Below are 15,432 nucleotides of genomic sequence, written 5' to 3' on the forward strand. Positions count from 1 at the left end.
GAATCCAGCCCAAGAAGCCCAAGAAAATGAACAAAAATGAAACTTTTAAAAAACAGCATAAGAACATTATTTATAATAGCCTTCTAGAAAAGAATCAACCTTAGGGGAACAATTAAACAAATCATGGTGTCCACCTCTTAAGGAACAGCACACAGCCATCAGAAATTACATTTTCAAAGGCTTAAAATATATTTAAACACAATATATGATATGACATGAACTCAGCAGGTTACAAAACTGCGTACACTTTATGATCTCAGTTTTGGAAAAAAATAAATATATGTGCATAGTGGGCTCAAGGGAGTTTCACTTTCTCTCCCTTTTTCTAATTTGCAATGGTAGGTTTGGATAACTTAATCCTAGGGTTAGAGTGGACTTTATTTTACTTTTTTAGTGTATTTGATCTCATGCTGCCTCCTGAGGACCATATAAGATAGGGGAAGGGAGCACTCTGGGCACACTGGAACTAATTGCTTTTAGTCAGCCTCTTGCTGGCAAAGCCCCTGGAAGAATATCTTTGGAGGGAGAAGAGAGGTTCATCTCTGTCCACCCCAAATGAAGTCCAAGGTCATGGGAACAACTGACTTGAGTATTCTCTATCACAAAGCAAATTCTTAAATTCCCATGGATCTATATTCAGACTTACTCTGCTCCCCAATCTGCCAAGAAAATACCATGATGATTATGGCTTTGGAATACATCGTAGTGCCTGACAGTGTAAGCTTCTGACATTATCATTCTTTAAAGAAAAAAATACTTGGGCTGGGTGCAACTCCGTAGTAAAGCATTTGCCCAGCATACTTAAGCCCTGGGTTCAATCCCCAGTACCATAAACAAAACAAATTCTTGCTGACTCCCAATTGCATATATTTTTCTATGTAATTTTCATGTAGATTATAGAATTTGGTCAAACTTCTTCCAACACCAAAAATCCCATCTGAATTTTGACTGGTTTTGTATTAAAGGTGTTTCAGTTAAACAAATGACATCCTTATTCAGTTTTAAAATGAAGTAAAAGTCTCCAAATATTGAAGCTTTGCATTGTGCTATAGTTTTGGAAGTTTCTTTGCCTAACACCTGTGTGATGTGTGTGTGTGTGTGTGTGTGTGTGTGTGTGTGGTGCTGGGGATTGAACCCAGGCCCTTGTGCATGAGAGGCAAGCACTCTACCAACTGAGCTATATCCCCAGCTTCCCCTACACACACACCTGTATGATTTTTTAAAAAATATTTTTCAGTTGTAATTGGACACAATATCTTTATTTTATTTTTGTGTGGTGCTGAGGATCGAACCCAGTACCTCATACCAGGCGGGCACTCTACCAATGAGCTATAGCCCCAGCCCCACCTGTATGATTCCTACAGTGGCAATTGTCACTATTTTCCCAGTAAGCTTTCTAAGTGGCTATCGACTATGGCATCTTTATTTTGTAATCTGGTAATGTAATCCCACATTATTTCTGTCTTCAGTGATGTCATGTACTCCGTGATGGCAGGAAGCAGCTTCTGCATGTCCCCATATCCTTGGGATCTAGAATGGCCGGGTACACCACAGGGTTGCCTGGTGAAGTCAATTAAACAAGTAAATGAATGAGTGGATGCACGAATCCAGGATGCAATTGCCTCCCTCTGCCCTTGAGTTGGTGTTCATGGTGGCAGCACAAATGGGCAGTAAATTGAACCCCACAACCAGACTCCCTAGCTCAGAATTCCCAGGAACAGGCTGTGCTCCTGGGAATGATGGAGGGCATGATGGGAATACCAATTGGAGGCTGCGTCACTCCAAATCAGGCAAGAGGCAGGGGAAATGGAAGGCCATATGCTTATCACGAGGCCTCCCCAGTGGCTGCCGCCCACCTGTGCCTCTTCCTATCAATAAATGGGGTAGGAGACAGAGGACAGAGGTGGGATTACCTTGTTGCTGCCCCTGTCTTCTGGAGTGGCCTGGGGCAGGCCCCCTGCTGCCCTTAGGGCCATCTCTTCTGAAGAGGACCAATGTATGGATAATAGGTCCTCGTCTCCCCACACCTGGTCACCACATCCAGCAGCACCCTCTGCTTCCTTTGGCAGACTGAAGAAGTCTCTCTCTGGACAGCGCCATGTTGATGGGATTGCGATTACACTGATCGCCGCGCTCACTATTCACTGTTCCAGTGCTTCCCTAAATTGTTATGACATCACTAAATCCTCCCAGCCTCCTACAAGTTGGGCTCTATTATTATCCATCCCCCTTTCAGAGATGAAGAAACTGAGCTCAGGGAGGTAAAATAAGTGACAGGAGGACATCAGGTCAGAAAGTGGTAAAGGCGGGATGAACCCCCTTTTCCGCAGGACAGGATGAGCCCTGCATCTTGTTAACCTCTTCATGCCCTGTGTCTTGCATGAAGCCTGGCCACTGATCCAGACCTGTTGGAGAATACATGACGAATGAATGGGCAACTCCAAAGGCCAGCCTCTGAGCAACTTAGTGACTAAATATAGTGGCTTGAAACAGGAGTTGTATGAGGCCACTGTTCAAATCAACTAGTGGTTTTTTGTGGTTGTTGTTTGTTTGGTACCGGGATTGAACTCAGGGGCACTCGACCACCGAGCCACATCCCCAACCCTATTTTGTATTTTATTTAGAGACAGGGTCTTGCTGAGTTGCTTAGGGCCTTGCTAAATTGCTGAGGCTGGCTTTGAACTCTCAATCCTCCTGCCTCAGCCTCTCAAGCCCTGGGATTACAGCTGTGAGCCACCCCGCCCAGCCCAGTGTTTTTGAGCACCTGCGACGTGCACAACAGAAATGCTACCAGAGGGGCTAGTGTACAGTTTTGTGCATTAAAAAATATGTGGAGGGTGTGGCGGAGAATATCAGTGTGGAAGCTGAGTCACCCACTTCCATCCACAACTTGACTCAAAGTCACTTCTTGACTTTGTGACCTTTGCCACATCCTCCGTTACCTTTCTGTAGCTCAGTCAAAATGAGCTAATGAAGGGTGGGAGACAGCTGGCGCCTCCCTCGGCCCAGTGACCTGGCTGGAAGGAGACGCCCAGTGAATGCAATGGGTTTAGCACAGTTGGTCAAAACTTTGGAGAGAGAGAATCCTGCCTCCCGGGTACTCAAAGCAGAGGGTCAGAGCCATTTCTAAGACTCTCATTCAATTCGTCGGCCCCCAGGGGACCCAGCTGCCCTGAGCCTGGGACACCCATCTGTAACAGCTCTCCTTTAGCCCCTGCTAAGCCCAGGGCAGAAAACAAGGCCAGGTAGGCTTAGGTGTGTTCCCTTTCTGACTTCAGACTTCATGCTGTTTCCCTGCCCACCACATTCTCCCTCCTTCACACCTCCAAGTGGTATTTGATGTATTCCCCCCACTTTTTGAAATACTTAATTTTTAGTTATAGGTGGACACTATATATTTTATTTTTTTATGTGGTGCTGAGGATCAAACCCAGGGCCTCACACGTGCCAGGTGAGCGCTCTACCTCTGAGCCACAACCCCAGCCCCACTTTTTTTTTTTTTTTTTTTGGTAGTACTGGAGATGGAACCCAGGTTTAGGGCCTCACACATGCTAGGTAAGCACTCTGTACTCTATCACTGAGCTACACCACCAGTCCTTTTCTTTTTCTTTTTTGAGACAGAGTCTTGGTAAGTTTCCAAGGTTGATCCTTTTTAGTCTCTGAGTAGCTGTAATTGTAGACGTGTGCAGCCACACACAGCCCATTCACTCATTGTTCAAGTCCAACCCAGCAATTTTTAGTCGACCAGGGAACAATCAAGGCACTACCAAATAGTAAAAAAACTATGCAGCCCTGAACAAGGAATGTGGCAGATTTGGAAGATGTCTAAGACATTGTTTCTAAAAGGAAAGTTGCACACAGTATATATAAGAACTTCTCTAACTTTGATGTGCACAGAAATTTCCTGGAGTCCTTGGTTCTTTTTAAATACAGGTCATGATGCAACAGGTCTCTGCTGAGGCCTGAGACTGAATTTCCCCATGAGGCCCAGTCTGCTGGCGTGATTATCAGTCACACAGAATCATAAAGTATTTAGTATGATCCCGTCTGTGAAAACAAAATAGAACAAAACAAATACATATGGGGGGGGGTGGGATCTAGAGGATAAACCCTAAGTTATAGATACCCGTGATCTCTTGGTGCAAGGATAACATGAGGCCTTCAAATATTTGTATAAAGCCTGATTTTTATAAAAAGTCTAGCTATTATAATTAGGGAAAAAGATAAAACCAATAAAAGCCCAGTAGTGACAGTATCCCTCTAGGCAGACATCTGTGAATGTAGCCCGATTGAATGTGCTGTTCATCCCAGGTCCCATCACTGCCCTCTCTGGTCCTCAGAGCATAATAATAGGCCAGCTTAGAGCAGCCGCTCAGGATGCAGATGTGAGGCATATGGAATTGACGTTCCAGCTGGCCGGAAAGTAGTCCCCATCCAGGTTCTCACAGCTGGGGACTAATAAGAGCCTCCTGAGTACCTGGCCTAGGCCCTGCCCTACATGGGCATTCTGTTCTAGCACCATGCCCATTAGCCAGTTTACAGAACTAAGGCTCAGAGATGTGGAAGGACCTGGGTCAGACAGCTTGTCTAAGGCTGGGCTAGACTCCTAACCCACTCCCTGGGGCTCCGAGGGGTAGGGTCTACTGACTCCCCCTGTCTGCCTGGAAAATTCGTCCCCTATATGGGGCAGTCCCTTACTTGCTTCAAGTCTGCTCTTGACCAACCCGTTCTGTGTCCAGTCTCCACAGCAAAACAAACCCTGCCCTGACCCTGCTTCCTGGCCTGCAGACCTGCTTCCTTGCTCGTCACCATATGGCAAGCTTGTGTCTATTGGCTGACTCGTGTTTCATCCCTCTTTCTTGCATTAGCCTGTAAGCTACATTTTAGTAAGCAACATGTCATTTTGCTCGCAGCTATATCTCTGGGGTCTAGCACAGTGCCTGGTTCCATAATATGTACTCCGTGCATGAAAACTGAACAGTCTCCAACTCCTGGGTCACTGCTCTGGACCCACACAGGGAAATGACCTGCTGAGCCTCCAAACATCAAAGTATGCTGCCTCCCTTTCTAGCCTCCGGGTGGAGAGTTCAAATTGTTTCTTAAGTGAAGAGGCAGATGGTTGGGCCTGGCACCTCAGGGCCTCTCTGTGTGGAAGGACTTAGCAGGAAAGGGTTACGGTGGTCCTGGATTCGAATCCCATATTTTGCCACCATCCTGATGGAGTCAGGTAAAGGGCATCTCTGTCTAGGACAAGAACTTCTAACTCTCCCAAGGGTCTTATTAGCATTGAGATCTTTGTCTCTGCTCTTCCTCTTGATCTGCCCGTGACAGACTCTCTTCTCTGAGGTCACTTCTTTGGAGAACCCTAATTCCTTCCAGTTTAAAGCGACTTTTCCACACCCACAGATAACGCTTCATACTCCCCATTTATTTCTTCCATTGCTCTTGCTATGAAAGGTTTCTGCTTTTACTATTCCATTTGCCTGCTCATCGGTTCCTGTCTATCTTGCCAGCTTTGTGTAAGATCTGTGAGGCCAGAGACCTGGCTATCTTATTAGTGCTGAATCTCCAGGCCTAGGATGGGGCCTGGTTTATAGTAGGTGCTCAGTAAGTATTGTTGAATTAATGCTCCATCTTTCTCCTTCTAGGAACAGAGAAAATGAGGCTCAGACAGGAAAGGATATGCAGGAGACTAGTGTCAGAACCTAGGGCAGAAGGCAGCAAGGTCAAGAGGAACTCTGTCAGGGGACTGTGACCTTGGAGCAATTTGATAGTCTCTCCAGGCCTCAGTTTTCCTCAACTGTAAGATGGAGTAAGACAGCTGTGACCACCATCCAATAGCCCATTGTGAGGGGTGGTATACAGCCCACTTCCAGAAACGGTATCCTCTGCACAGCATCAGTACCCCTAGATACTGGTAAATCGCCCCAAAAGCCGCAGAAGGAGAAAACTACAACACCCATAATACCCCTGGAGGCGCTTGCGCACGGCCGCCTGCCCGCAGGGCCGCCGACGCCCTCTCGTGGCGGTCCGACGTAGTGCTCCGCTCGGATCCCCGAGGGGCGGGGGGCCCACGGCGCACGCAGTCGGGGCGCGCGGCTGCAGCGGCGGAGCCGGAGCCGGAGCCGGGAGCGGGAGCCGGAGCGGGAGCGGCGGCCGGATCGCAGCCCGCGGGGCCCGCCGCAACCATGGGCAACCGGGGCATGGAGGATCTCATCCCGCTGGTCAACCGGCTGCAGGATGCCTTCTCCGCCATCGGCCAGAACGCGGACCTCGACCTGCCGCAGATCGCCGTGGTGGGCGGCCAGAGCGCCGGCAAGAGCTCGGTGCTTGAGAATTTCGTAGGCAGGTAGGAGCGGCGCGCCCCCGAGCGCGCCCCCCACCCCCGGGGCCCCGGGCTCCGACGGCGCCGCGACCTCCCAGCCCCCGGGCTGCGCCGGCGGACAGCGCGCCCCCACCCGCTGCGGGAGGAGGCGGCCCTCCCCCACCGCGAGCCCCTGGGGGCGGCGGCGCCCCCGGCTAGTCTGCAGTCGTCGGCCAGCCCCGGGCCACGGAATCACGCCCCCTCCTCCGCCCCGTCCTTTAGGGGAGACAGCGCTCTGCCGGGAGCAGAGAGGTGCCCCCAGACCCAATGGTCTCCGCGGGGGCCGCATTACTCAGCGCCTCCCTTCGGCCCGGGAGACCCTAGGACCGGGCAGCACCCCCGGGGCAGTGCCCCCTTTCCTAGGCTCCAAGGGGTCAGCCCCTGGACCGTGACAAGGGACCTCCCCCAGGTCCTGGAAGAGGACACAGCCCCGTGGGCATCGAGGACCAGGCAGTCTCCCCGCTGACACACACACCTCTGCGGCTCCCGCCGCCATCCGTGCGCAGCGCGGCGCAGGGGGGGCGCGGGCTGCGGGACGAGGAAGGGGAGGGGGGGAGAAAACACTTGGGGTCGCTTCTCAGCTGCCGCCCCTGGCCTCGCCGCTGCCCCTGGGTCGGGGGCGCCTGCCAGTGTCGTCCTCCCCAAGGCCTGGCAGAGGGATTGTGATGGAGGGAGCAGGCAGCGGAGGGCAGAGATGACTAAGACAGGAGGCAGGAGGCGGGCAGGGGGAGCCATTTGCAGAACCTAATCCCCCTCCCGCCTCTGATCCCACAAGGCGCTGGGAGGGCCAGGTGACAGAGTGGGGAGCAAACGCAAAGACAAAGCGTCCTGGGATGGGGGGGCGCGGGCAGGTCGTGACACTCCAGGCTCCCCTCTGAGACAGAGAAGATAGAGGTGGCTTTCTGGTGCTGAGAAGGAGCAGAGAGGATTCCGCTGGTGCTGGAAGCGGATGGGGGGCTGGGCAGGCTGAGGCAGGAGGCAGGAGAGCTGACACTGACCTTCCCCTCCATCATCAACATCCCTCCACTCTCCAGGAACCTGGCTTTCTTCCGATGACCTTCATGGCTAAGGAAGTGGTTGGCACGTGGGAAAGGAGGCAGGGGCCCCTCCCCCCAAGGGACAGCAGTTCTGTAGGGTGACATCCAGGTTCTGCTTTGAAACCTCAGGCAAGTCTCTTGCCCTCTCTGACCCTCAGTTGTCACATGTTTAATATAACAGTTGGAATGGACTGCATAGTTGTTCCTGCCCCTCAAATGTCCTGGGAAGACCACTGCCAACCCTAGAGAGTCAAGGGAAGGACCTGAGTATCTGTGGGATGTTGGAAAGTCTCCCCCCAGGACATGCCCATCTGGTCAGCACAGAGGGAGGCCTTCTGTCTCTCCAGGACAGCTCCTACAGAACACCCCTTCAGATCACGTGACCCCAGAGCTGCAGAGAAACATATTCTGCCCCTTCCCACAGCCCTGTCCAGCACTCAGGGTTAGGGCAGAGGGTACCTTGGAGACAGCGGTACCCAAGGGTGTCCAGCACTTGTTCCATATTCTACCTCTTGTTAAATATTTGCTGTGCCAGGCCAGCTGGTCTGGGCAGGGGTATAGAGTCAGGGACCTCAGCTCCTGTCCCTGCAGCCCCTCCCTCATGCCCCACACCTTGCTGAGTCCTCCACAGGCTCACAGCAGCCCCCCAGAGGCAGGCATGTGATGCCCACCCTACAGATGGGGAAACTGAGACCCTGGAGGTTAATTAGATGCCTTGCCAAGGTCACACATTCAGGAAGTGCAGCCCATGTCAGACTCCAAGCCCTGGTTCCTGATCGTGACCAACAGCAGCCTCTGAGGGCCAGTCCCTGCGCTGGGCATGGGAACGTGCAGGTGTGTGGACTTCGTTGTCCTTATCTGAGGAATGGGAACCCTGACAACTGCTGCCCTGCCTTCCTGAGCCAGGGCTGTGGGACGCGAGTTCATGGGTGGCAAAGCCCTTTTGTAAACATGTAGAGGGAGGTGTTGCCAGTCTAGCTGTGTGCCGCTCCTGGCTCCCGCTTCTTGGAGTCCACTGGGCAGCAGGCCAGCCCTAGCCCCACCCTGGCCCCAGCCCCTAGCCCAGCCCCAGCCCCAGCAGATTCAGCCACTGTTGGCTCGTCCAGTGGCAGAGCGAGGTGTGAACTCTGCTCAGGAGGCCTGGCCCTCTTGCTGCCCTCCGCATCTCAACACTCTTGCCGGGATCCCCGAAGAAAGCTGTGTAGGGTGCCTGACACCCACCGGCCCAGGGAGCTGGAAGAGCCCTCCTCTAAATGTGGGGGAGGGGTGGGAGAGCACTGGGATCCTGGAAGCGAGGGAGGGGACCAGTGCTGGGGCACAAGCAGGGAAACCGAGGCTCAGTGGCCCGCAGCAGCCCTGCCCGCTCCCTCACAGGCTTCCGACCTCTCCACCCAGGGCTGGGTCCCCAGTCTGGTGAGCATGGTAACAGTAGCTCTGCCTCCTGGGGCTTCCCAGGAGCCAACCCCCCCAGGAGAGGAAGTGGAATCCCGTTGGAGGAAAACAGCTGAGGTAGGCTAGTCTGGGCTCCTGGGTACCCAGGAGGACCTTGCCACCAGCTCTGCGATGGAGGTGGCCCGGCAGCTGCCCAGGACCCTGCTGGGACTTGTCTAGATCTATGCTATGTCTTCACTCCCCTTTCACAGAAGGGCAAATGGAGGTTGGCTCCTCGGGTCATTTAGCAAGCATTCCTGGAGGCCACAGGGCCTTGAGGCCAGGGATTCTGCAGGGAGGAGACAAAGGCAGAGGAGTGTGGCCAGCGTTGGGAGGGCAGAGAAGGCCTCCAGGAGCAGGCGGCACCAGGGTGAGCATTGAACAGAGAGGAGCTGTGAGAGTAGCTGGGGAGAACTGTGGGCCAGGGAACAGAAAATGCAAAGGCCCTGGGGCAGGACAAAAGGCAAAGGCCCTGGGGCTGGTGTGTGCCCGGCCAGGAGAGATGAGACGAAAGAGGTAGGCAGGCAGGGGCTTGGTGAGGAATGTGTGTGTGTCTTCACTTTTCTTGGAAGCCTTTAAGTAAGTTCAGTGACTTTAACTGATTCTGGCAAGTGTGTGACTTGGGGACGGGGTCAGAGAGAAAGCGAGAGAGTGGCTGCTGCATGGGCACGAGGCGGGGGCCTCGGGCAGGGCCATACCTCTGGTGAGAATTGTGAGGTTCAGGATCTGTGGTGGGTGGACACAAAAGGTGGGAAAGAGGGATCAAAAATGACTTCAGGGCCTGTCATCCCGGCGATTCAGGAGGCTGAGGCAGGAGGATCACAAGTTTGAGGCCAACCTTAGCACTTAGTGAGGACCTAAGCAACTTAGCAAGACTCTGTCTCAAATTTTTAAAAAAAGAAAAAAAGGGCGAGAACAAAAAGTTCTTTGACCCATGCTCCGAGGCAGGAATGTCGCCGTTGATGGAGTCAGGGAGGATGGGGGGGGGCAGGGCAGATTGGGGCCAGGGAAGAGGGGGCTGGGTTGGACATCGTGAGCCTGAGGTGCCCGGTAGACTCCTCCTGGGAAGTGTCAGGAGCTGGGGGAAGGCGGGCTGGAAGTGGAAATTTGGGAGTTGTCGGTGTAGAAATGGACTCTAAACCCGGAGAGTGGATGAGCTCATTCTGGGGTAAGTGCAGAGGAGGATCCGTGGCCCCCAGCACGCCCCAGCAATCCGTGGTCACACACCTGGCCCTAGGTCAAGGGGCCTGTCCAGTGCCCTTCTGCTCCCTGCGTCCTTCCCCAGCGCTCCTCCAGGGCCAGAGGCGTGTCCTCCGTGGGCAGGCAGAGGAGCTGGGCCCGCCCCGCCCTCCAGCCCCTGGAAGGCTGAGGCAGGGGGGATTTGCGGAGAGGGAGGTGCCGGGGGCGGGAGCCAGGCCTGAGGGTGGCCCACCTGGAGCGTGTGCTCCACCCCTGCCCAGCTGCTGTCTCCTCATCTGTAAAATGGGGACAATGACACCTCCCTGGTGGGACTGCACTAGAGCCGGAACCGGAGGGCCTGGCATGGAGGACGCGCCAGTTCATCCCTGCTGGGGCCTGGGCAGGCAAGGCCTTGGTGTCCTGCAGCCTGGGAGGGGGCCACAGTCGGGGAGGGGATCGGCTCCATCCAGGTGGGGTAGGGGACCCCTGGGAGCCTCTGCCTGGATGGAGCCAGGGTTTTAGGTGGCTGCCTACCTACACCCCATGTGGGTCCCCAGCTGCTTCCCCAGGGGCCTGGTGCTGGCCTTGGCCTCTGAGAGCCCTTCTTTGGTCAGGCCTGGACCTCCTCTGGGAGACACCCACTCCCCACTGTAAAGCTCTGTTGCTGTCCCCGAACACTTTGGGGCGCACACTGTTGTTCCCATTTCTTAGGTTGGGAGACTGAGACCAGAGAAGACGAGGGGTTAACTGGGATCTGAGGCAGGGGGTCTGACTGCAGATATTTCCTTGAAGCCTGCCCTGTGCCAGGCCCCAGGGACAGGTCTGAGAACAAGGTGGACCTACCTGTGCTTCGGGAGGGTCCCAGCCGAGAGGACAGGCGACTGTGAAATCCACGAGGATCCCACAGGAGCCTGAGAGTGAAGAGAAGCCGTGGCCTGGGGTCAGAGAAGGCCCTCCGGAGGTGGCACTAAGGCTGGACAAGCAGAGGGAACCAGTCCAGGTGCCTGCTCGGCCCCAAGAGGGGAGCAGCCTGCGAGGTTGAGGACCCTGGTGAAGGACCCTGCGTGAGAGGCAGAGGCCACAGGCCAGACTGAGAAGGTTGGGGAGGCCGGATTGTTGTCCCTGTCCCCAGAGAGCTGTGGCAGCTGCCCTGGGCGCCAGCCTCCGTGTGCCTCAGTGCACACACCTGCCCCATGCTCAGCAGTGCTGCCAGGGGCCGTGTGTGGAATCCATTCCTGGGGGCTGGACTTAAGGAAAGGTGCCCTGCCAGGGACGTTCTGCCCAAACCCCGCCCCTCCTGGTGGCCCAGAGGAGCTAGGAATGAAAGGTGACCCTGGCACTCAGCATCTGATCCCGGTGCCAGGAGACTGAATTTCCCAGGCTTTGGCCGGGGTCAGAGGGTGGGAAGGCAGAGGGTGGGGTGGGCAGGCAGGTGGGTGGGGCAGCGGCAGAGGAGCCAGTCACGGGTACAGTGTTGTCAGACGTGGGCAAGAGCAGAAATGGAGGCCCACATGCCATATGGCCAAACAATCCAGCTATAAATCAAGCTGCGGCTGCTAAATACGAGGCGTTCTGTTCTCCCACCTTGACGCACACACCTTCACAACCGCCTGGTAGGCTGGGTTTGAATTTAGGACTTGGGGTCCCTCTGGGTGGGGACAGATGGGCCCTCTCCCTGGGCTGCCCTGGTCCCTCCTCAGTCCACCTCACGCCACCAGGAGCCTCCAGAGCTCACCCGGCCCTCATTCTCCGCTCCTCCATGGGCCCAAGAAGGACCCTCCTTGGGCCTGTGCTGCCCCCTGAAACAAAATCCAATTGCAGGAGGCAGACCCAGGGGTGGGCTAGGGACTGCTTGAGAGGGGATCCCAGGGTTCCCAAGGTAGCCTGGGAGGGGTCTGCCGGCTCTAGCTGGCGACCTTCCCTTGGCCCCTCGCCCCCCAGGGAGGGTGAAGCCGGACAAAGTCCAGAGGGTCCCCGAGTGTGAGACCCAGGATCAGGGCCCGATTCCCCATGTCTAAGGAAGACAGTGCCCACCGCAGTCTTCTTGGAATCAACATCCCACTTGCAGAGCAGCAGAAATGAACACCCCAGGTTTTCAGATGGCCAAATGGCACACAGAGGGTAGGGAACCTGCCCGAAGTCACACAGCGATTAAATCAAGAGGAAGGACAGGAAGCGGCACAGGTCTCCACACACGTGTGCCACCCCGTCTCCCCTCTCCTCTGCTCCCCCTGGCGTCTCTGCACTCTTACCCACTCCCTGGACTGAGGTCTGGGTAAGAACTGAGAGTGGAGCCCTGTGCAGTGGTGCACGCCTGTAATCTCAGCGGCTTGGGAGGCTGAGGCAGGAGAATCATGAGTTCAAAGCCAGCCTCAGAACTTAGCGAGACCCTGTCTCTAAATAAAATATTTAAAATTAGGCTGGGGATGTGGCTCAGTGGTTAAGTGCCCCTGGGTTCAATCTCTGGTACCAAAAACAAAAACAAGGGCTGGGGTTGTGGCTCAGAGGTAGAGCACTCGCCTAGCACGCGTGAGGCACTGGATTTGATCCTCAGCACCACATAAATTAAAATAAAGACATTGTGTCCGCCTACAACTAAAAAATAAATATTAAAAAAAACCAAAAAAACTGAAAGTGGTCTGGAGAGCAGCTCTAGCAACTCGGAATTATCCTAGGCAACGGGGGAAAGGAATACCAGGTTGAAAGATACTCAGGACGGTCTTCTAGATGGCATCTTCCCAGGGCCCTGGCCAGAGGCCCCGGGATCCACCTCCCCTCACCCTCCCCATCCAGTCCAGCCTCCTGCCCTGTCTACCTACCCCTGACCTCTACTGCCTTCACCCCTCTCAGCCACTGGGGCAGCGCCTCTCTCCTCCCAAGCCATTCTCTGCACAATAGTGGGGGACTCTCCAAGCCCCCATCTAACCTCTTCTGCCTGAAGCCTACTGTGGAGACCCTGCCCTCATAACCAGGCCCCAGCTCCCGAGTTGGGCCCCTGAGGCCTGGCCCCCGGCCCTGTTTCCCCAGCCGCTGCCTCCTGGGCCACCGGAGCTTACAGGTCATGGGAAGAGTGAGCTGAGCCCTTTCCCATGGTCCTGGGTGCCCGCTGCTCCCCGTAGCCCCGGCCCCGTCTCCCTGCTTCACTGGCTCCTTCCTCCGAGTCTCTCGTCAGCCGTCACCTACTCCAGGGCGCCACCCCGATCACCCGCCCCGCGACCTGACCCTCCTGGTGTGGGGTACGGCCTCTATTTCCTCTTAGGATGTCCTGACAGACAACAGCAATGACCGTGGCTACTTTTCACCTCGAATCCATTCATTCCCATGTTACTCTTTTATCACCGCCGGCTCAGACACCTCTGGTCTCAGCACAGGGAAAAAGGAGGCCACTAGCCAGGAGGAGGAGGAGGAGGATCTCTGTAGCTGAGTCACGCTCACCTGCTTCCCCAGTCCCCAGCTGGAGGGAGTACAAAGAAGGTACCCAGTGCCTGCCAGTATCCAGGTCTGGTTGCCCAGTGGGCACCCTCTGTGGGACCTTCCGCAGCCAGGACCTCAGGGCATCCCCTCTACAGTGCAGGGAGGGAGCTGCTACATTGGCTCCCATTTCACTGATGGGAAAACGAAGGCCTGGAGCAGGGGTGCACTTCTGTGGTAGAGCTGGGGCTCCTTCTTATCAAGCTGCTGGTGAATCCAGATGTAGCTCCAGATTGAATGGCTCCAGCGTGTTGTTTGGTGAGTCAAGAAGCTTCTGAAACGTGGATAGGGACCCAGCTCAGGGGCACAGGACTTTATCTCTCTGAGTGTCAGTTTCTTCCCCAGGGAGATGGGGAAACTGATGGCATCAGCCTCCCTCAGCCGTGGGAGGATCAATCCAGAGGACGCAGATCCCTTAAGCAGCTTTATTGCGGTGTAATAAAAAATTTATATACCATAAAATTCACTCATGTTAAGTGTATAATTCAAGGATTTTTAGTATATCTATGGAGTCGTGAAACCATCTCCGCAGTCTAATTTTAGAATATTTCCTTCACCCCCAAAAGAAATCTCAGGATGGTGTGGATTTTGAAGCCGCTGGCAAAGGTTTGGCCGACAGCCAGCAGTCCATCAGCAATTATTATTATTGATAATAAAATGTTCACAAAGGTTATCCCCCGGTGTTGGGATGATGATTGGTCATGTCTAAAGTATTTATGTATCTTCTGGACTTTTTCAAATGGAGAGCATATGATTTTTTAAAATTGGGGGCAAAAGAGAAATATGTTTCCTTTTTGGAAATACAGCCGTCAACACTCGGAAGGAAGGAAGGAAGAGAAAAGAAAAGGAAGGAAGGAGGGAGGGAGGGAGGAAGGAAAGTTAGTAGATCCTCCTCAGTGGGGAAGACGAGGACAGGGTGCTGGTCCAGAGCCCTGGTGCCCACCCCATCCTGTCACCAGCTTGACCACAACCTTGGGGCCAGACACGTCGGCCTTTGCTCCTGGGTCTCCATGCCTGCCCAGTGAGGCTGAGAGGGCACTGAGGGCTCACCTTCCAGTCATCCCGGCACTGGGCAGGGTGATCTGGGTGCTGCCACAGAGTGTCTAGGTGCTGGGACATGGTGGGAAACAGCGCCAGCCCAGTCCCTGTTCTTGGGACCAGCAGGACTGTCAAGGAACTGTCTTGAAATATCTAAACCTTGGGGCTGGGGCTGGGGCTGGGGCTGGGGCTCAGTGGCAGAGCACTTGCCTAGCCTGTGTGAGGCACTGGGGTGGACCCTCAGCACTGCGCATATATAAGCCAATAAAAGAAAGGTCCATTGACAACTAAAGAATATATGTTTTTTAAAAAGTAGAAACATTTGAAAAAAAAAATATGTGAACCCCATCTTGGCATTCGTGCGCTGTGATGTGGGCAGCTTCGGGCTCCCTGGGGCCTCTGGGATGCTGGGAACAGAGAGGGGCTTGTCGCCCAGGGCAGACTCACCCCTTCCTGCTGTATTTCTTGGCCCACCCACTGCCGCGCCCAGCTCCCTGCCTCAGAGGGCACCTTGGAGCCTGCCCAGCCCTGCCTTCCATTTTCAGGACAAGATCTGGCCTTACACACTCCAGCTCCCGGGCCAGCCAGCTGCCTGGAGAGCCTCCTTCTAGCTCCCCGCCGCTCAGCACCCAGCACAGCCCCACCCCTCTCCGCGGCTCAGAAGCGTCGTCTTTATTTATCTTCGCGATGGCAGCCAGTTCTTCAGGCATTAACTGATATAAGCCTCGGAGCAGCCTGATTTCCTGATGTGGAAACTGAGGCTCAGAGAGGTGTGGTTGTTTGCCCTCGGCCACACAAGTCCATGCAGGTCTGACCTCAAAGCCCAAGAACTGGTGGGTCCCCCCACTGTCACTTTTATGCAACAGGGTTGGGAACCAGGATCCCTGGGCTCTGGCCCCGAATCTCAGCTCC

General features: G+C 54.7%; 1 protein-coding gene and 1 long non-coding RNA gene across 19 annotated transcripts in view; one reads left to right on the forward strand and one right to left on the reverse strand.

The window, feature by feature from the left end:
• Positions 1-165: 165 nt before the first annotated feature.
• On the reverse strand, positions 166-11,245 carry LOC131424443 (uncharacterized). The gene is made up of 2 exons (XR_009227452.1): positions 10,855-11,245; positions 166-1,560 (listed from the first exon to the last, which is right to left on the reverse strand). It is a non-coding gene; the product is annotated as an uncharacterized LOC131424443 (long non-coding RNA).
• Positions 6,100-15,432, forward strand: part of Dnm1 (dynamin 1) — a 41,254-nt gene continuing 31,921 nt past the window's right edge. For 14 of the 18 annotated variants that reach the window (XR_009227448.1, XR_009227449.1, XR_009227450.1 and 11 more), the window contains exon 1: positions 6,101-6,349. Coding sequence is in view for 13 of the 18 variants with exons in the window: in XM_058581804.1 (XP_058437787.1) it covers positions 6,189-6,349 (161 nt within the window). In the remaining 5 variants the exon portion in view is untranslated. Of the gene's footprint in view, positions 6,350-15,432 lie in introns of all 18 variants that reach the window. The other 4 variants (XM_046451950.2, XM_046451957.2, XM_058581798.1 and 1 more) reach the window with 2 other exon arrangements.

This window comes from Marmota monax, unplaced genomic scaffold, assembly GCF_021218885.2.
Source record: "Marmota monax isolate L192 unplaced genomic scaffold, Marmota_monax_Labrador192_F-V1.1 WCK01_AAM20220418_F8-fsc00020, whole genome shotgun sequence".
Classification (NCBI taxonomy): Eukaryota; Metazoa; Chordata; class Mammalia; order Rodentia; family Sciuridae; genus Marmota; species Marmota monax.